The 18866-nt window shown below is 63.4% G+C and overlaps 9 protein-coding genes across 9 annotated transcripts; 6 read left to right on the plus strand and 3 right to left on the minus strand.

Annotated features, from left to right (window-relative positions):
• Window positions 1-60: 60 nt before the first annotated feature.
• On the plus strand, window positions 61-555 carry OSTLU_7284 (predicted protein; the record flags this gene model as incomplete). Its single annotated transcript, XM_001422784.1, has 1 exon — window positions 61-555. A coding segment is annotated over one exon (495 nt), but the record flags the coding sequence as incomplete, so codon positions are not given.
• Window positions 556-767: 212 nt separating this feature from the next.
• On the plus strand, window positions 768-1385 carry OSTLU_36742 (predicted protein; the record flags this gene model as incomplete). Its single annotated transcript, XM_001422785.1, has 1 exon — window positions 768-1385. The coding sequence occupies one exon, from the start codon at window positions 768-770 to the stop codon at window positions 1383-1385; it is 618 nt and encodes a 205-aa protein (XP_001422822.1).
• An 85-nt stretch (window positions 1386-1470) lies between these two features.
• On the minus strand, window positions 1471-3443 carry OSTLU_29704 (predicted protein). The gene has a single exon (XM_001422870.1). The coding sequence runs from the start codon at window positions 3043-3045 to the stop codon at window positions 1489-1491; it is 1557 nt and encodes a 518-aa protein (XP_001422907.1). The 5' UTR covers window positions 3046-3443; the 3' UTR covers window positions 1471-1488.
• An 814-nt stretch (window positions 3444-4257) lies between these two features.
• On the plus strand, window positions 4258-5954 carry OSTLU_29705 (predicted protein; the record flags this gene model as incomplete). Its single annotated transcript, XM_001422786.1, has 1 exon — window positions 4258-5954. The coding sequence occupies exon 1, from the start codon at window positions 4293-4295 to the stop codon at window positions 5952-5954; it is 1662 nt and encodes a 553-aa protein (XP_001422823.1). The 5' UTR covers window positions 4258-4292.
• A 28-nt stretch (window positions 5955-5982) lies between these two features.
• On the minus strand, window positions 5983-6996 carry OSTLU_29706 (predicted protein). The gene has a single exon (XM_001422871.1). It carries the CDS (start codon window positions 6967-6969, stop codon window positions 6019-6021), a length of 951 nt encoding a protein of 316 aa, XP_001422908.1. The 5' UTR covers window positions 6970-6996; the 3' UTR covers window positions 5983-6018.
• A 2151-nt stretch (window positions 6997-9147) lies between these two features.
• On the plus strand, window positions 9148-9888 carry OSTLU_36712 (predicted protein; the record flags this gene model as incomplete). Its single annotated transcript, XM_001422787.1, has 1 exon — window positions 9148-9888. One exon carries the CDS (start codon window positions 9148-9150, stop codon window positions 9886-9888), a length of 741 nt encoding a protein of 246 aa, XP_001422824.1.
• Window positions 9889-10630: 742 nt separating this feature from the next.
• OSTLU_52141 (predicted protein) lies at window positions 10631-15632 on the plus strand (the record flags this gene model as incomplete). The annotated part of the gene is made up of 3 exons (XM_001422788.1): window positions 10631-10849; window positions 13681-13761; window positions 13866-15632. The coding sequence occupies exons 2-3, from the start codon at window positions 13702-13704 to the stop codon at window positions 15630-15632; spliced, it is 1827 nt and encodes a 608-aa protein (XP_001422825.1). The 5' UTR covers window positions 10631-10849; window positions 13681-13701.
• Window positions 15633-15801: 169 nt separating this feature from the next.
• On the minus strand, window positions 15802-17245 carry EF1A2 (Eukaryotic translation elongation factor 1 alpha). The gene has a single exon (XM_001422872.1). The coding sequence runs from the start codon at window positions 17215-17217 to the stop codon at window positions 15814-15816; it is 1404 nt and encodes a 467-aa protein (XP_001422909.1). The 5' UTR covers window positions 17218-17245; the 3' UTR covers window positions 15802-15813.
• A 631-nt stretch (window positions 17246-17876) lies between these two features.
• Window positions 17877-18815, plus strand: OSTLU_6022 (MC family transporter: folate; the record flags this gene model as incomplete). Its single annotated transcript, XM_001422789.1, has 1 exon — window positions 17877-18815. A coding segment is annotated over one exon (939 nt), but the record flags the coding sequence as incomplete, so codon positions are not given.
• Between the last annotated feature and the right edge of the window lie 51 nt (window positions 18816-18866).

Below are 18866 nucleotides of genomic sequence, written 5' to 3' on the forward strand. Positions count from 1 at the left end.
GTCGCCAACGTCACGACGACGACGAATCTCGCGACGTTCGAGCGCGCCATCGCGAATCGCGATCGAGCGAACGCGCAGGGATTACTCACGGTGTGCAATCACGTGAGCACGTTCGACGACCCGGGAATGCTGAGCGCGCTGATCCCGTGGTCGGTCTTCGTCGGCGAGCCGCGGCGCGGGGGCGTGCGGTGGACGCTGTGCACGGATGAGATTTGCGCGAAAACCAAGCTGCGAGAGAGCTTTTTCTTGTGCGGTAAGGCGCTGGCGATCAAGCGAGGCGGTGGGGTGGAGCAGCCGGCGATGCGAACGGCGGCGAATCTGTTACTGAGAGGGGATTGGGTGCACTTGTTTCCCGAGGGTCGCGTCAGTCGCGACGGAGAGTTGGGAACGATGCGAAGAGGCGTGGCGAAATTGCTGTGCGACGTCGAGATCGCGGGCGGAACGCCGCCGATGGTGCTACCGTTTTGGCACTCCGGCATGTCCGACGTAAAACCGTACGGGCGATGGGAGATTGGCGTGGGTAAGCGCGTGCACGTTACCGTCGGCGAACCGCTCGATTTGACCGACTTGACGGCCAAGTGCGCGCGCTGCGAGAAGAACGCCAAGGCGCGCGACCATCTGCACGCGCAGATCATGCGTCGCGTGGAGACCGCGTTGAAAGATTTAGAAGCCCAAAATAGGCGCGAGCGCGGCGACGCGTCCGCTTGACCTCGTATTGTAACCGTCCGCGCGCGTCCCGGGTCAGCCGCAGAGCGCGCCTCGCCGCCATGTCCCACTCCCCGTGGCACCGCCTCAACGCCACGCTCACGCTCGCCGTCGCCATTTTCGCCGTCCTCGTCGCGTGCGCGTCCGTCACCGATGTCTTTCACGCCTGCGCGCCGACGTCTTCGATGCCGTTCATGTCCCGAAGCCCGATCGTTCGAGTCGTCGACTACGAACGCTTCGCGCGCGTCGCCGACAGCCGAGACGAGGCAGTGGTGAGGCTGGAAGTAGACTACGATCTGTCGTCGTGCGCGAGCTGGAACACGAAGATGGTGTTCGCGCACGTGACGGTGTCGTGGGAGACGGAGACGCGCGGCGTCAACGAGGCGACGATTTGGGACGACGCGGTAAAGTTTGATAGATGGGAAAGCGCGGAGAGTAAGGCGAAGAAATTGAGGAAACAGGGCGTGATACGGGCGAAGTATAAGCTACGGAGCGTGGACGAGCGGTTGTCCGGACGAGGGATGGAGGTGAAATTACGGTGGGCGGTGACGCCGCGCGCGGGACGGATTTGGCGAGGCGAAACGTCGACGTCGAATGCGACGTTTCCGGTCGAATATTTGAATGTAGGTGGAGACGGACAACGCGCGAGGGCGGCGCCGCGGACGCCGGGGATGCCTTGATTCGATCAAGAGTTTAGAGATTTGATAATCGTACAGTAGTCGTCGCGTTTCGTCGAGCGTCTAAGCTGAAGCTATTTACAGTGCGCGCGCTATTCCTACGTTTCTACATGTCGATTAAGTTTGGGAGCTCGTCAACGTCTGCCATCGTCGCGCCCGTGCGCTTAGACGGCGTCACGGGGGCGAGCGTGTCTCCGGCGTCGTCGAAAGACATCAAGTTCGCCATCATGTTTGCCGCGCCCGAGACTGATTCGACGCGTGGCGGCGGTGCCGACGCGAGCGTCGGAGCCGGCGTCGGTGCCGATGCGAGCGAGTCGACGATGGGCTCGCTCATCGCCACTGGTTCGTTCACTTCGACGGCTTCGCGCTCGACCACCGGTGATTGCGTCTGCGGCGGCGCGGGAACCGGCGCCTCTGCGGTCGACGCCTCGGCGAAACTCAAATTCTTCGCCGTTCCCTCGTCCGTCCACTCCGCCCATTTCGCCTGCAAATCCTCCGAACTCTTTTCTCTGAGTTTTCCTATTGAGTGTGCGAGCTGCGAACGTTTCGATGCGAACGCCTCGCGCATGCCCTGAATCGTCTTTGACGTCGAGTACGCCTTCTTCGCCTTTCGCATCGTCTCGCGAAGCGCGGAGCTTCCCACGGAGAACGCGTGCGACGAAGCGGAGGCGAACTGCTCGGACAACGCTTGACCTCGCATCATTAAATCAGAAAGCGTCAACTCGCCCTCTTCGAGATCGAAATCGACGATTTCGTCCCCCATGGGCACGAAGCCGGTTTTCCTCGCCACCTGGGCGCACATGCGCAATCGCTGTCGCACGAAGACTTCGTACATTTGCGTCCCTCGCATCGCGGCGAGAATGCCGGCGTGCTTCAAGTTTCCGAGCTCGAGTCCTCGTTGGTCGAGCCATAAACTATCGGCGATGATGGCGTCTCGAGGCGGCGGATGCGCGACGACGCCCTTGATGTGCTGCTTGTACGGCCCGAGCACGCTCGAGAAAAACGTTCGAAACACGCGCGCCACCGCTTGCGAGTCTTCACCTCGCGTGCGCTCGATCTCCCTGAGCAACCCGACGCGAAGGAGCGTGAACGGACCGGACGGAATCGCCTCGAAATCTTCCTCAAAGTACGTGAACGATCCGTCGTCGAGATTCAACGTAAAGACGTCGTCGCACGGAAGTCGCTTCGCGTCCTCCGACAGACTCGAATGCAAACCGACCAAAAACGGCATCGGCGCCGTCAAATAATCCAAAAACGCCTCCGGAACGACGGGTAAAAATATGTGCTGCCAACTCAGCGGATACAGCGCCGCGTTCGCCGCGTGCACCGCCGCGCTCACCGCCTCCAACCGCCCGCTCGTCAGCACCACCCGTCGCTCCGTCACCAACGCCGCGAACAGCGCCAGCACCGCCTCCACGTGCCCGCAGTCCAACAGCGCCGTAAATTTTATCCCCCCGTTAAACTCCTTCCTCAGATCCGGCGCTCGCAGCCGCACGCTCTGCGTCGCGACGCCCGCGAACTCGGTCCACGGCAGCCCGACGTCCGCCGTCGTCCCCGCCGTCGGCGCCCGCGTCCCGATCGTTCGATCCAGGTACTCCCACAGCGCGTCCCCCCGCGCGAGTTCCCGCGTCGTCCCGCGCGCCGTCGCGTCCAGCGCCTCCATCGCGCGCGTCATCGCGTGTCGCAGGACGTCGTCGTGGTACTCGAACCGCGCCGTCCGCGTCAGCGCCGCCGCCGCCCGCCTCGCGCCGACGCGTCGCACCGCCCCGATCGTCCGCGCGCCGTCCGCGCGCGTCAGGCAAAACGTGAATCGCGTCGTCGTCGTCGCGCCGTCCGTCGTCCGCGCGCGCGCCGCGGCGCGACGCTCGGGAAACGCGAATCTCCCGTCGACGACGTTCGCGCACATCGCGCGCAGCTCCGCGGCGAGCGCGCCGTCGTCGCCCGCGAGCGTCGCGAACACCACCGTCGGAGTCCCGTCGTCGTCGTCGATCGCGACGAACGCGGCGCCGGTCGCCGCGTCGGTCGCGCGCGACATTCGCGAAGCGCCGACGCGATGCCGCGTCACAATCTGACGCCGCGCGTCGTCGCGCGGCCCCGCGAGCGCGCGCGCGCGCGCGGGATGCTCGAGCGCGACGCGCGTCGCGCGCGACGCGCGTCGGCGACGGCGTAGGCGCGAGCGACGCGACGCGCGCGATGGAGAGCGATTTCGGCTGGGACGGCGCGGTCGACGACCGAGACGACGCGCGCGCGATCGACGACGGCGACGACGACGAAGAAGAAGAAGAAGAATCGTCCGCGCTCGCGAGGTCGCGCGACGCGTTCGACGACGACGACGACGACGACGACGCGCGGCGGCGACGGCGACGACGCGCGACGGGACGACGGGCGACGACGGCGGCGACGGCGTTCGAGCGAACCGTCGCGGCGTGGACGGCGAAAGACCTGACGGCGAACGCGCGGGAGGGCGAGGGCGGGCGGATGGTGGCGGCGCGCGCGACGTACGCGAGCGCGGACGCGTGGTACGCGACGTGCGAGGCGTTGGCGTACGAGGAGGCGCGGGCGACGACGGCGGCGGCGACGTCGCGAGGACGAGGCGAAGCGTTCGACGCGGAGGTGGTGGAGACGCGCGCGAGCGATGGATTCGTGGAGCTGAGCGCGCGACGCGTCGGTGGCGAGAAGACGGCGAGGCGCGGAGGCGACGACGCGGATTGGCGTCGACCGGCGACGGTGGTGCTGTTGCGTCGCGCCGACGACGAGACGCGCTCGGCGCTCGCGCTCGTGCGGGGACGCGGCGACGCGCGGGGCGCGGACGTCGTGCCGCTGTTGGCGAAACGTTCGCGCATTTTCGACGACGTCGAGGGCGTCGAGTTTAAAGCCGTCGCGCTGGCGTCGCTCGTCTCGTATCAGCGCATGGCGCACGCGTGCTTCGTGCGACCGCGCGTGGCGTTTGCGCACCAAATCGTCGGCGCCAAACGCGCGACGCACATAAAATTTAGCGATTCCGACGAAGACGACGACGAGCGAGTCGACGGGAAAAGTGGTGTCGAGGGTGATGATGAATCCTCGTGCGACGAGCGCGAGGGCGAGTACGTTTTACCGCTGAATGCGTCGCAGCGACGGGCGTTGCGTCGATTCTTCGCGCGCGACGGGCATTTCGATCAGTTACAAATGGTTCAAGGACCGCCGGGATGTGGGAAGACGCACTTCATCGTATCGCTCCTCGCGGTGCTCGCGGCGAAGAAACAGCGCGTACTCGTGTGCGCGCCGAGCAACAAGGCTGTGTGCGTCGTGATGGAACTTTACCTGCGAACGTGCGGCGAAGACGCCGCGCCGTGCGTGCTCACGGGCGCCGAGGATACGTTGCGAGAGGCGTCGTCGGTCGACGGCGGGGCGATGGATTATTTCATTTTCGAACGTTGCAACGTCATCGCGTCGTCTTTTCGACGATCTTTCGTTTCGGGAGGCGACGGCATTCGCGAGAGCGCGAAAGCCGCGCGGCGAGCTCTGGAATCCATAGCGCCTTCGTTTTGCAAGGGCGTCGTCGCCGAAGGTCTCTCCGCCGTCGCCGCGATGGACGACGAAGCGTCCATGCGCGCTCGAGGTGAGGAGATCGCGCGAGAAATCGAAAAGGGCTCGGGGCGCGGTGAGCGTTCGGATGAATTCGCGCGCGAAGCTTTGAATCGCGCGAGCTTGGTGTTCTGCACGCTCGCGAGCGCAGGCCAGTCGATCATGTCTTCGCTCGAGCAGCCCGACGCCCTCGTCGTGGACGAAGCCGCGCAGGCGCTCGAGCCGGAGATTGCGATTCCATTTTTGCGGTATCCAAGAAAAGCACTGCTCGTGGGCGATCCTGCGCAGTTGCCAGCCACGTTGATCTCGGAAATCGCTCGACGTCACGGCCACGCGACTTCGCTCATGGAACGATTGATGTCCGCGAACGCCGAGCGCGCGAGTTTGCTCGACACGCAATACCGAATGCATCCGTCGATCGCGAGTTGGCCTGCAGCGCAATTTTACGGTGGACGCCTCGCGAACGCCGATCACGTGTTGACGCGAAATCTCCCGCAAGGTCTTTCATCCAGCGTGCCGTCGTACGCCTTCGTGGACGTGGCGAGCGTCGAGAGTGGCGGAGTGGGAAAATCGAAGTGGAACCAGCGCGAGGCCGACGTCGCGTGTGCGCTGATTCGAGCGTTGAAAACCAAGTCTCCGACGCTTTTCGTCGTGTGCATTACGTTTTACAGCGCGCAAGTTCGTGCCATCGCTCGAGCTTTGCAACGAGCAGGCGTTCGCGATGTGGCGGTGCACAGCGTCGATTCGTTTCAAGGAAGCGAGGCGGACGTCGTCGTGTGTTCCGCCGTGCGAAGCAACGCAAAGGCGAACGTGGGATTTTTATCCGATAAACGTCGTCTCAACGTCGCGCTGACGCGCGCAAAATATTCCTCAATTGTCCTCGGGTCGCGCGATACGTTGTCTCGATGCGGCGTCGACGCGTTGCGTTCGCTCGTCGAAGACGCCGCGGCGCGCGACGTCATCGTCTCCGAGCATGACATCGTGCGTAGAATTATTAGAAATTAGCTACAGTAGTCGATGTAGTCGATGTAGAAGTACTAGGCTATCGCAGCGCCGACGTGTCGAAATCTCACGCCAACCCTTGGCTCTTCAAACGCTGGATGAACAAATTAATCGGCGACAGGAGCTGCTGCGGATCCTCCATCGTCGCCACGGTGCCGCAGCCCTCGATCTCGATCCAGCTCGTCTTGCTCGCCTTCATCAACGAATTCATCACGATCGTGTCCTTGTACCAAGGGCTGCTCGTTCCCGCCAAAATCATCGCGTCTATGTCTAACGACGCGTACACGTGCTCGTTATCCAATCGATGCAACGCCGCGTCGTAATACGCCAACGTCGCCTCCGGGTTCATCTCTCGCATCTCCCTTCGCGCCGTCTGCGCCAGATCGCTCTCGTACATCCCATTCGACCCACCAAGTCCGCGATAACTAAACATTCGCTTCAGCAAGTGTTTCAACGTCCACGGCGTCCATCCGTGACGCTTCAAATTAAACTTGCAAACCGCCCCCAACGCGTGCTCCATCGTCCTCGCTCGTCCGCAACTCGGCGACACGAATATTCCCGCCCGACACGCGCTCGAGTGTCGTCCCGCGTACAGCGCCATCACCGTCGCTCCCGCGCCGACCCCCAAGCACGTCACATCGCGCAATCCAAAGTGTTTCACGACGTCCTCGACGATCTCCGCGTGCGCGTCCAGCGTCGTCGCCGTCGTCGCCGCGTCCCCGTCCCCGCCTCGATCTCGCCCCCGCGCGCCGTCCTGGCACCCCGGGGCGTCGATGTGATACGCGCAGAACCTGCTGACGAGGTCGCTCCGCGGTCCCGCGCACACGAACAGCGGCTGGAAGCACGTGCGGTGGTTTAAACCGACGTCGTGGTAGGTGACGAGCGCGGGTCTCGAGCGATCGGCGCCCTGCGCGGTGACGGTGACGGGGCCGTGGCGCGTCGGCACGACGTGCGCGACGCCCGAGACGTCGAAGGACGCCGCGGGTAACAGATCGAGCCCGTCCTCGGGGAGCGACATGACGGGACGGCGCGCGACACGCGCGACGACGAGTGCGGCGCCGGCGGCGCGGCGAACGCGAAGGCGACGCGCGAAGCGCGCGGAATTCTCACGCGAGTTCTCACGCGAAGCGCGCGTTGGCGTTCAACGCCAACCCGAGCTTAAAATCTAAATCGTCTCCCGGATCGACGAGCGCGCCGCGGACGAGCGCGGCGTGGCGTTGACGCATCTCGCCCAGGAGCGCTCGACTCTCGAGCGAGAAATCGTCCGCGGAATCGAAGGGTTCGTCTGCGAACACCATGTCCTTCAAAACCTCCCGCGGCGACTTGGCGCACCCGAGGCGAGCGTCCGCGAACACGCATCCCCACGGATCGCCGTCGCGGTCGGCGTCCTTCGCGAGGACGATTTCGAGCGCGTCCGACGCGACGCTCCACGCCGTCTCGTCCGCCTTGACTCGCCGCGCGAGCGCGCCGGATAATCCCTCGACGACGCCGTGCCACGACGTCCACACCGTCAGCGCGCCGTCGTCGACCGTCACGCGCACGTCCCGCCCGCGCGTGTTCGCGGGCAGTTCGACGGTGATCTCCACCGTCGACGTCGTTTGATTCCACAACGCAATCTCCGTCCAGCACCTCGAAGAACCGCGACACGCGGACGACCACGCGCGACGCGCGCGCGCCGAGTCGGCGTCGCCGTCGGCGCGCGCGACGCATCCGTCGCTGTCGTACCCATCGTCGGCGTCGCCGGCGCCCATCGTCGCGCGCGTCGCCGTGTGACGCGTTTTCCGTCGACGTGCGTTTCGCGCTCGAGTAAAATAAAAACGGTCCGTCGCGCGCGCCGCCGTCGGCCTTCGACGCGCGTCGCGTCGCGCGCGCGTCGCGTCGCGCGCGCGGGGGCGTCGAAAACGAAGCGATCCATCGTTTTCGGCGCGTCGCGTCGCCCGTCGTCGCGCGCGTCGCGTCGCGACGCGCGCGTGCCGGCGCCGAATCGGCAAAAAAAAACGGTTTAGGTCGCGCGACGGACGGCGCGCGGCGCGCACACCGCGTCGCTTCGCGCGGCGTCGCGCGACGCTCGACGCCTCGGCGCGCGCGCGAGCGAAGGAACCGGACGACGACGCGCGCGGTCGACGCGATGACGGCGTCCGGCGCGTCGGCCGCGGCGCGCGCGACGCGCGCGGACGTCGAAACGATCGGCGCCGAGGTCTTTCGAGACGCCGTCGACGACGGTTTGCACGACGCGGTGTGCGCGTGGGTCGCGGAAGAGCTCGAGCGAGGACGGCGAGGGGAGCTTGAGGGTAAGACGCACGCGCCGGTGCCGCCGAAGTGGGCGCGAAGGGATCAGTCGAGGGAGATGCTGCAGTACGGGACGTACACGCACAGTAACCGAGTGGACGCGGAGACGCGCGTAGCGGCGATGCCGGCGATGTTTGAAGACGTGCTGGACGCGCTGGTGGCGAGAGGGGTGATCGGGAAGGATGAAAAGATGGATTCGTGCACGGTGAACGTGTACGGGAAGGGACAGTGGATACCGCCGCACATCGATAATCCGACGTTCGCGCGGCCGTTTGTGACGGTTTCGTTGGCGAGCGCGCAGACGATGACGATGGGGCGAGGGATGCTGTGGCCGAGTGGGGACGAAAAACCGGATCCGGGGGTCGTTTATGAGGGGGAGGAGTTCAGGGTGGTGCTTCCGGCGAAATCGGCGGTGCGCATGGAGGGAAGGGCGGCGGACGAGTACGAGCACGCGATTCCGCCCGTGAGCGAGGATAGGATTTCGCTCACGTTTAGACGACGAATGGCGGCGAATACCGAAGGCGACGCGATCGCGGCGCAGATGGCGATGACGGAGCAGTTTCGAGCGATGTATAGGGAAAAGCGCGCGGTCGGTCGAGACGATTCGTTGAAGGAACCCAAGGAAGTTTCCGAGGAGCAGAGACGACGCGAGAGCATCGCCGCCGAGAGGGCGGCGATCAAGGCGGCGCGAGAGGAGCGTAAGAAGGCGAAACAGTTGCGCAAGGAAGGTAAGCGGTCGGATGCGCTCGAAATGGAAGAGGCGACGAGGAAGAATCCGTCGCCGTCCGTAAAAACGAGCGTGTCGAACGCAGGGACGACGGCGACAGAGTTGGTGAAGAAGCCGCCCAAGCGAGCGTGCGCCGTGGTGCCAGAAAATTTCATAGACGCCGCGGAAAAGGTGACAGCGATGCCCGAAGTCGAGCGCGAGCACGTGCAGAAGGTGTACGATATCGTCGCGCAGCAATGGCACGGCACGAGGTATCGCGCGTGGACCGGGGTGGAGGCTTTCGTTAGGAAACAGCCGCCCGGTTTGCTCGCCGCGGACGTCGGATGCGGCAACGGTAAGAACATTCCCGAAATCGTCAAGGGCGGTGGTTTCGCGCTCGGAAGCGACTTTAGCAGAGGCTTGATTGAAATCTGTCGCGATAGCGGATACGAGGTAATGGTGGCCGACGCCGTTATTTTGCCGTATCGATCCGACGTGTTCGACTACGCGCTCAACATCGCCGTGTTGCATCACATATCGTCTCCCGAACGTCGCGTGGAGCTCGTAAAGGAAACGATGCGCATCGTCAAGGTTGGTGGTGTCGCATTATTCTACGCCTGGGCGCTCGAGCAAGAGCAAGGGGGGGTTTCTGGTCACCAATTTGAAGGCCAAGACGTCTTGGTGCCGTTTCATAACAAGATCAAAGTCAAGGGCGTCGCGCCCGAGGACGAGCGAGAGCGCCAATCGCGCGTGAGCGGCGCGCCCACGCACGGTGAGGCCGATCGCGAGAAACGATCGGTTGTGTATCAGCGATATTGTCACGTGTACACCGAGGGTGAGCTTCCAAAGCTGTTTGAAAACCTTCCTTGGTGCGAGGTCACGGCGGCGTATTACGATCACGGCAACTGGTGCGTCGAGGTTTTGAAGACGTCTCGTCCTTAGATGTCGTACGCGTCACCTTACAAAACTACTACTCGTACCGCGGATTGTCATCGTCATCATCTGTACTCTATTCTCACCGCCTTGCGCGTTTTGTGCACCTCGTGCCTGGCCTGCTTAATTCTCCTTCGCGCGTCCTTGTAAATTTCGTTCGCCTCCTTCCACGCCTTTTTCGCCTCGTCGAGCTCGGCTTTGGCGTTCGCGTACCGCGCGTTATTCTCCACCTGCGACAGCCTTCTCGGTCGCACGACGGAATCATCCATCATCGCCTTCATCGCGTTCCAATTCCCATCGTCGCGCACGTACCGCGCGCTCGCGTCGTCCCCGTCCACCTCCGTCACGACGGCGTCGAACGCCTCGCGCACCCGCGCCCACTCCTCAAACGTCAACGTCGCCCCCGCGTACTCCAAGTATCCGTTCACGTTCCCGCACGCCATGCGCCACTTCTCCGGTATCCCATTCACGCCGTCACCGTCACCGTCACCGTCACCGTCACCGCGCGCCTCGGACGTCGTCGCGTCGTCCGCCGCCTCGCGCGTCTCGAACGCCTCCGTCGCCTCGATCGCCTCGTGCGCGAATCGCCGCGCGAGCGCCGTCGCCTCCGCCTCGCACTTTCCCACCTCCCTCGCCACCGCTCGCGCCGCCGCCGACCCATCCTCCGCCTCCAGCGACGCTCGCACGCGTCCCAGTCGCCCGCCGACGCGCGCGCTCCACCGTTCACAAATCTTCGCGACGCACGCCGTCTCGCCGCGCGTCGCGCGCCGACGCCGAATCGCGCCGACGTAGCACATCGCCGTCATCGCCTCCGCGTCGATCGCGCGTCGGCTTTCGCGCAGGAGCTCGAACGCGCGCGTCGCGCGCGGCGTCGCGCGCGCGAACGCGTCGAGCGCGTCGCGGTCGTCGGCGCTCGAGCGCGTCGCGGTCGCGTCGGCGCGCGCGGCGCGGCGGCGGCGAATCGGCGCCGGTCGACGGCGCGCGACGGCGCGCGCGGGCGCGCTCGAGCGCGCGGGCGAGCGCGCGCGGGCGGCGGCGCGCATGCGTCGACGCGCGGGCGCGCCCGACGGCGCGCGCGCGGCAGAGCGCGACGCGGTGTGCGGCGAAAGGATTCGTCATGACGCGCGGTGACGGCGCGCGCGACGGCGCGTCGACGCCGCGCGCCATCGGGCGCCTGCCGAGCGACGTCGTCAATCGCGTCGCCGCGGGAGAGGTGCGTCGAGGGCCGGCGCGCGACGGCGCGCGCGATGAGAGATTGAATGTTTGAACGTCAGCTCGACGACGGACGACGCGAACGCGCGACTGACGACGCGAGACGACGCGACGACCGAACGCGCGCGCAGGTGATCCATCGACCGTCGAACGCGCTGAAAGAGCTGGTGGAGAACTCGTTGGACGCGGGCGCGAAGTCGATCGCGGTGACGACGAGGGAGGGCGGGAATAAACTGTTGCGAGTGCAAGACGACGGACACGGAGTGCGAATAGAGGACTTGCCGCTGCTGTGCGAGCGACACGCGACGAGTAAGATTGAAAAGTTTGAGGATTTAGCGCGATGCGAGAGCTTTGGGTTTCGAGGAGAGGCGCTGGCGAGCATGAGCTACGTGGCGCACGTGTCGGCGACGACGATGGCGGCGGGGGCGACGCACGCGACTCGAGCGACGTATACGGATGGGAAGATGGATGCGGAGGGGGCGAAACCGATCGCGGGGGTGTTAGGAACTACGATTAGCGTGGAGAACTTGTTTTATAACGTCGTGACTCGAAGGAAGGCGTTGAAGAGCGCGTCAGAGGAGTACTCGAAAGTGCTCGAGGTGTTGCAGAGGTACGCGGCGTTGCGAACGGATGTGGCGTTCACGTGTCGGAAGCACGGTGAGTCGCGAGCGACGTTGCACACTCCCGTGGCGCAATCGCGCGTCGAGCGGTTGCAGGCGATTTACGGTCCCACGGTGGCGAGAGATTTGAAGAAGCTCGACTTCGACAGCGAGCTGTCCAAGAAAAAGTTTGATTTCAAGCTGCAAGTGGACGGTTTAGTGAGCGGTGGGAATTATCATTCAAAGAAGACGACGTTCATTTTGTTCATCAATTCGCGTTTAGTGGAGTGCGCGCCGCTCAAGCGCGCGTGTGAGTCGGTGTACGCGGCGATACTCCCCAAGGCTGAGAAGCCGTTTGTATTCATGCACCTCCGCCTGCCGTTTGAAGACGTCGACGTCAACGTGCATCCCACGAAACAGGAGGTGCACTTTCTGCACCAAGAAGCCATTGTGGAGTTGATTCAGTCCAAACTAGAGAAGATTCTTCTCGCGACGAATTCGTCGCGAACATTCACCGTGCAAACACTGCTTCCTGGCGCGGAGAAACTGGCAAAGAAGGATGACGAAAACGACGCCGAGCGAAGCGGCGACAAGGAAAATAGCGAAAAAGCGGACGAACCGCCGGCGTCGCAGGCGAAGACGATGCGGACACAGCGCGAACGCGCGGGTGGTGATCACAAGCTCGTTCGCACGGATGCGAATTTAGCAGCGGGGAGTTTGGACGCGTACTTGCAGCGAGCGATGAATTCCGAGGGACGCGAACACGAGAAAATAGAAGAGGTTCGACGCGCGGTGAGAGAGCGTCGAGGACAGCGCACGGAACCCGAAGACACGTACGTGTGCGAGTTGACGTCTATTCGCCAGCTTAACACCGAAATCGCCAATCGCGCGCACAAGGAGCTCGGCGACGTGATTAAAAATCACACACTCGTCGGCGCCGTGGACGCGCGCAAAGGCGTGTGGTTACTTCAGCACCAAACCAAGCTCTTCATGGTGGACGCCGTAAAGCTCACCGAGGAAATGTTCCATCAAATGGCTTTGAAGAACTTCGCCAACTTTGGGTACCAATCGCTGCAAGATCCCGCGTCTTTGGCCGAACTCGCGCTGTGCGCGCTGGAGGATAAATTCGTCGACGACGAAGAGTGGGACGCGAGCGATGGCTCCAAGGAGGAAGTCGCAGAGAAAATCGCAGAGATGCTCGTCGAAAAGGCGGACATGCTCAAGGAGTATCTCGGCGTCGTCATCGACAAGGAACGGCGTCAGATCACCGGAGTGCCGTCGATGCTTCCCGGGTACGCGCCGGAAATCGGCAAACTTCCCGAGTTCGTCCTCGCCCTCGCCGAAGACGTCGATTGGACGAGTGAAAAAGAGTGCTTCGAAACCTGCGCTCGAGTCATCGGCGCATTTTTCGCCATGGACTGCTCTTTCCACGATCCGAAAGCCGAAGAAGGCGACGCCGAGTCCGACGCTCGTCGCGTCGCTCGCCTCTGCGTCTTTCCCGCGATGAAGCGCCGTCTCGCCCCGCCTCGTCGTTTCGCCGACGACGGCACCGTCATTCAGATCGCGTGCCTCGAGCAGTTGTACAAAATTTTCGAGCGCTGTTAGTCGGTCCGCGTCGTCGTCGTCGCCCTCGAACGGCGTCGGCGTTCCGAATCGTCTCGCGGCGCGTCGCCCGGTCGTAAAGCTTGAAATCGTGAACCAACCAGCCGTTCGATTCAACCGACGCGCGTCGACCGCGCGCGCCTCGGTCGTCACTCCCGCGCGCGCCACCGGCTCGACGGACGGACCGACGCGACCGACGCGACCGACGCGCGCGTTCGAATCGTGCATGCGCGCCGCGCGTCTCGTCGCCGCGCGCGTCGCCGCGAGAACGCCGACGTCATCGCGTCGCCTCGCCGCTCGAAAACTCAAAACGACGACCCGCGCGCGCGACGCCGCGATCGCCGAGCGAGCGAGCATGACGACGGGCGAACGCTCGAACGCGTCGAAGCTCGCGGCGGTGCGAGAGGCGATGGCGAAGCGAGGGGTGCGAGCGGTCGTCGTGCCGTCGCAGGATCCGCACTTTAGGCGCGTCGGCGAAGCGAAGGCGAACGAACGAAACGAGGAACGACGACGCGCGCGACGGGAAAGACTGACGAACGGGCGAGGGCGTGTTTTTGTGGGGAACGCAGTGAGTACGTGGCGGCGTGCTTCGAGCGACGACGATGGTTGAGCGATTTTACGGGGTCGGCGGGGACGGTGGTGGTGACGGACGCGGCGGCGTTGTTGTGGACGGATGGACGGTATTTCGTGCAGGCTGAAGACGAGCTGAGCGAGGACTGGACTCTGATGCGAAGTGGGGTGAAGGATGTGCCGGACGTGAAGAAGTGGTTGTGCGCGGAGGAGGCGGGACTGGCGTTTACCGGAGCCAAGGTGGGCATCGATCCAAACGTGCACTCGGTGAGCGAGGCGCGAGGTTTGAGAGAAGCGTTGAGCGCGTGCGGGATCGAGTTGATGAGCGTCGAAGAGAACTTGGTAGATTTGGTTTGGAGCGATCGTCCACCGTTCCCGAAGACGCCGCTCAGAGTGCACCCGATGGAGTACGCGGGGAAGAGCGTGGCGGAAAAATTGGAAAACCTTCGAGAAAAAATGAAGGAAAACGACGCGCAGAAGCTCGTCGTGAGCTCGTTGGATGACGTCATGTGGCTATGCAATGTTCGAGGCGGTGATGCACCGTGTAATCCGGTGACGTTGTCTTACGTCTTGGTGGGTGAAAACGACGCTTCGTTTTACGTCGACACGGACAAGGCGACGCCTGAAGTCGTGGCGCATCTCGCCGAGGCAAACGTGACGATCAAGCCGTACGAAGACATGGCCAAAGACGTGTATGCCGCGGCACAGCGCGGTGAGCGACTCTGGATGGACGTCGATAAGGTCTCCATCGCCATGCTCGAACAGGCTGAAGCCGGAGCCGCCGAAGCGCCCAAGGATGCGAAAAAGGTGAAGACGGAGAGCGCGCCGTCCGCCATCAAGGAGGGCACGTGTCCGGTCCCGATCGCAAAGGCGGTGAAGAATGAGGCCGAGATGGCCGGTATGGTCGAAGCCCACCTCATGGATGGCGCTGCGATGGCTGAATTCTGGTGCGCGATCGAGCGAGACGTCGCCGAGGGGCGCGCCATTGACGAGTACGAAGCTGGCGAGAGGGTCTTGGCGTGCCGAGCCAAGCAAAACGGTTTCTTCGAAGAATCGTTCCCGACGATCGCGGGTGAAGGTCCTCATGGCGCCGTGGTGCACTACCGTGCTTCGAAAAAGAGCGCGAGGGCTATCGGTAAGGACAGCTTATTACTCTGCGACAGCGGCGGCCAGTACGCGTGTGGCACGACGGATGTCACTCGAACGGTGCACTTCGGAACGCCCACCGCTCATCAAAAGGAGTGCTACACGCGCGTGCTCCAAGGTCACATCGCACTCGACCAAATGGTTTTCCCTGTCGGCACGAAAGGTTTCGTTCTCGACGCCTTTGCGCGATCGCACCTGTGGGCCAACGGCTTGGATTACCGTCACGGCACCGGCCACGGCGTCGGCGCGGCGCTCAACGTGCACGAAGGTCCGCAAGGAATCTCTCCGCGTTTTGGAAACATGACGCCCCTTATGCCAGGAATGATCTTGAGCAACGAGCCGGGGTATTACGAAGACGGTGCGTTCGGTATCCGCATCGAGACGCTTCTGCAAGTGAAGGAGGCGAAGACTGCGCACAACTTCGGAGACACTGGATTTTTATGCTTTGACGTCTTGACGTTGATCCCGATTCAAACGAAACTCATGGACTTGAGCATTATGAGTGAAAAAGAAATCGCGTGGGTGAACGCGTATCACGAAAAAGTTTGGCAACAAATTTCCCCGCGAGTGTCGGGGGAGACTAAAACGTGGCTCGAACGCGCGTGTGCAAAGATTTCCAAGTAGGCGGCGTAGATTTACGTGTTTTAATTTGATGTTGAATTCGAGGTTGTTTTCGGCGAAAATTTGAATGCGTCTCTCGTTACAACTTTATTTTAGGATCACATTCGTTCGTTGAACACAAAAGTATGGTACGACGTATTTTCTCACTGGGACTCTATACCGCTAAGATCAAGAAGCAAAGGCTTTAGATGGCCTTGTACTCAACCTTGGTGATCTTACCCAACATGACGGCGGTGTTACCGTCCAAGAAAGCGATGCGGGAAAGACCTTCGCACTTCTTGAAGGAGTCGACGACGAGCGGGTGGACCGGCTCGAAGACGCACTCGGCGACTTCGTTGGACTTCAACGACATCGGGGACTCGAGCTTCTTACCGCCGGTTTCCTTGCCAACCTTGAAGTTGAGCGCGGTCAACTTGCACGCGGAGCGGCCGCATCGGACGAAACCGATGGGGCTGTAGCCCGCCTTGAGTTCACCCGGAATGTCCAAGGTTTGGATTTGCGCGGTGAACTCCTTGCACGGGGCGAGGGAGGTGTCCTTCTTGTAGATCATCACGTCACCGGTGCGCGGCATGTTGAGCTTGTCGAGACCCTTGATGTTCATACCGACGTTGTCACCCGGCGCGGCGGCTTCGACGCGCTTGTGGTGCATTTCGACGGTGAACACCTTACCACCGCACGGGTTGGAGGAGGTGTGGGTCGGGAGGAAGACGACGTCTTCACCCGGCTTGACGAGACCTTGCTCGACGCGACCGGCGAGGACATCACCGACACCCTTGATCTTGTAGACACCGGAAATCGGAAGGCGCATGGCGGCTTCCGTGTTGCGGTCCGGCTTGTCGACCATGTCGTTGAGGACGTTGAGGAGGCAGTCGATGTGGAACTTCTTGCCGCCGCCCATGTAGTCTTCGACGTCGACGCCGTTCCACCACGGCATCTTCGCGGACTTGGACAACAAGTTGTCGCCGTTCCAGCCAGAGATCGGGAGGACCGGGACGCTCTTCTCGACGTAATCCTTCTTCCAGCCGACCTTGATCAACATGTTCTTCATTTCGTTGCGAATTTCTTCGTAACGCTCTTGCTTGTAGCCAGCCATGTCGCAATCCATCTTGTTGATGCCGCAAATGAGCTGCTTGACGCCGAGCAAGTTGAGAAGACGCGCGTGCTGGCGCGTTTGGCCTTGGACTTCACCAGCCTTGTGGTTACCCTTTTGGATGGCGACCGTGAAGTTACCGTCCGCCGGCACCATGAGAAGCGCCACATCGGCTTGCGCCGCGCCGGAAATCATGTTCTTGATGAAATCGCGGTGACCCGGGGCGTCGATGATGGTGTAGTGCCACTTGTCCGTGAAGAATTCCTTGGTCGTGCAAGAAATCGTCACACCACGCTCACGCTCTTCCTTTTGGCGATCCATGTAGAACGCGAACGCGAAAGAAGACTTACCGAGCGCATCGGCTTCGGCGCGAAGCTTTTCGAGTTCGCGCTCCGGGATACCCCCGAGCTCGAATAACAAGCGACCGGTCGTCGTCGACTTACCGGAATCGACGTGACCGCAGATCACGATGGAAAGATGTTCCTTGCCTTCAGACATTGTGCGTTTATTTCAACTGTTTCGAGCCACGCGCGCATCGTCAGTCCCCCTTCCTCTCGTCTCGCCTCGTCCCGCGTCCAAACCTCCCGCCATCGCGCCGCCATCGGATCGCGATCGTCAACCTCGCCCCCCCCCCTCGCTCGCGACCCTCGCGCGCGTCCCGCGCCGCCCGATCCATCGCGCGCGTATTCCTCCCGATCGTTTCCATCCGCGACCGACGCCTCGCGCGTCGCATCGCGGCGTCACCGCGTCCGATCGTCGTCCGCGCGCCGTCCGCGATCGATCGTCGTCCGCGATCGATCGCGCGGCGCCCGCATCGCCTCGCCCTCGCGTCGTCGCGCGCCCTCGCGCGCGCGCCGCGACGCGCGCGAATATTTCCCACCGCCGCGTCCGTCGATCGCCGTCGCGCGCGCGTCGTTCGCCGCGCGCGGGCGCACCTTTGACCGTCGAAGAATGGCGCCGCCGCCGTCCTGGGGTCTTCGCGAGGATGCGTCGACGCGTGCGTTTCGTCGACGGTTCATGACTCAAGAGTATGTGTCTTCGTATGGGTAAACAGTGTGAGTATCAGCAGAACGCCGCCCAGCCTCGACGGCCCGCGCGGCGGACGCCGCAGCATGGCGCGCGCGCGCGCCGACGCGCGCGACGCGCGCGCGAGCGATTGGCGCGCGTTCGTCGCCGGCGTCGCGGGCGGCGCGTCGAGCACGCTCGCGCTGCACCCGCTCGACGTCGTGAAGACGCGGCTGCAGGTGCAGGACGACCCGGACGCGCGACGCGCGCGGTACGCGGGCGCGTGGCGAGGCGCGCGACGGATCGTCGCCGAGGAAGGCGCGCGCGGGATCTACGCGGGCGCCGCGCCGGCGATCGTCGGGAGCGCGGTGAGCTGGGGGGCGTATTTCGCGTGGTACGACGGCGCGCGGGCGCGGTACGCGGACGCGCTCGGACGAGAGCGAAACGGGGCGCTGCCGGCGGGCGCGAACATGATGGCGGCCACGGAGGCGGGGGTGGTGACGACGGTGCTGACGAACCCGATTTGGGTGGTGAAGACGCGGTTGCAGTTGCAGAGAGGAGGAGGATTAGGGGACGCGGCGAGCGAAGCGGCGAAGAGCGGCGAAAAGCGATACGCGGGATTCGTCGACGCGTTGGCGACGATCGCGCGAAAGGAAGGGTTGAGAGGGTTATACAAGGGACTCGTGCCGTCGATATGGCTCGTCTCGCACGGTTCGATACAGTTGACGGCGTACGAGTGGTTGAAGGAAATCGCGGCGAGCGGCAGAGCGAGACGCGCGCGAGGGGGCGCGGCGGACGTCGCCCCGGTCGAGGCTGGCGCCCTGGGCTTGGCGTCGAAATTCATCGCCGTGACCGCGACTTATCCAATTCAAGTCGTGCGCGCGCGCATTCAACAGCGCTCGGACGTCGGTAGACCCGCGGACGCCCCGACGTACGCGCGCTTCGGCGAAGCCGTCTCGCGCACCTTCGCTCGCGAGGGCGTTCGCGGCTTCTACAAGGGCTTCGCCCCCAACGTCGTTCGCGTGTTACCGAGTTCGGCCATCACGTTCGCCGCGTACGAGGGCGTTTTAGGCGTATTAAACGACGATCCCGTCGCGTAGCGTAGCGTAGCGTAGCGTAGCGTAGCCGTTTGCAACGCGTCC

The sequence above is a fragment of the Ostreococcus lucimarinus genome, chromosome 21 (genome assembly GCF_000092065.1).
Source record: "Ostreococcus lucimarinus CCE9901 chromosome 21, complete sequence".
NCBI lineage: Eukaryota > Viridiplantae > Chlorophyta > Mamiellophyceae > Mamiellales > Bathycoccaceae > Ostreococcus > Ostreococcus sp. 'lucimarinus'.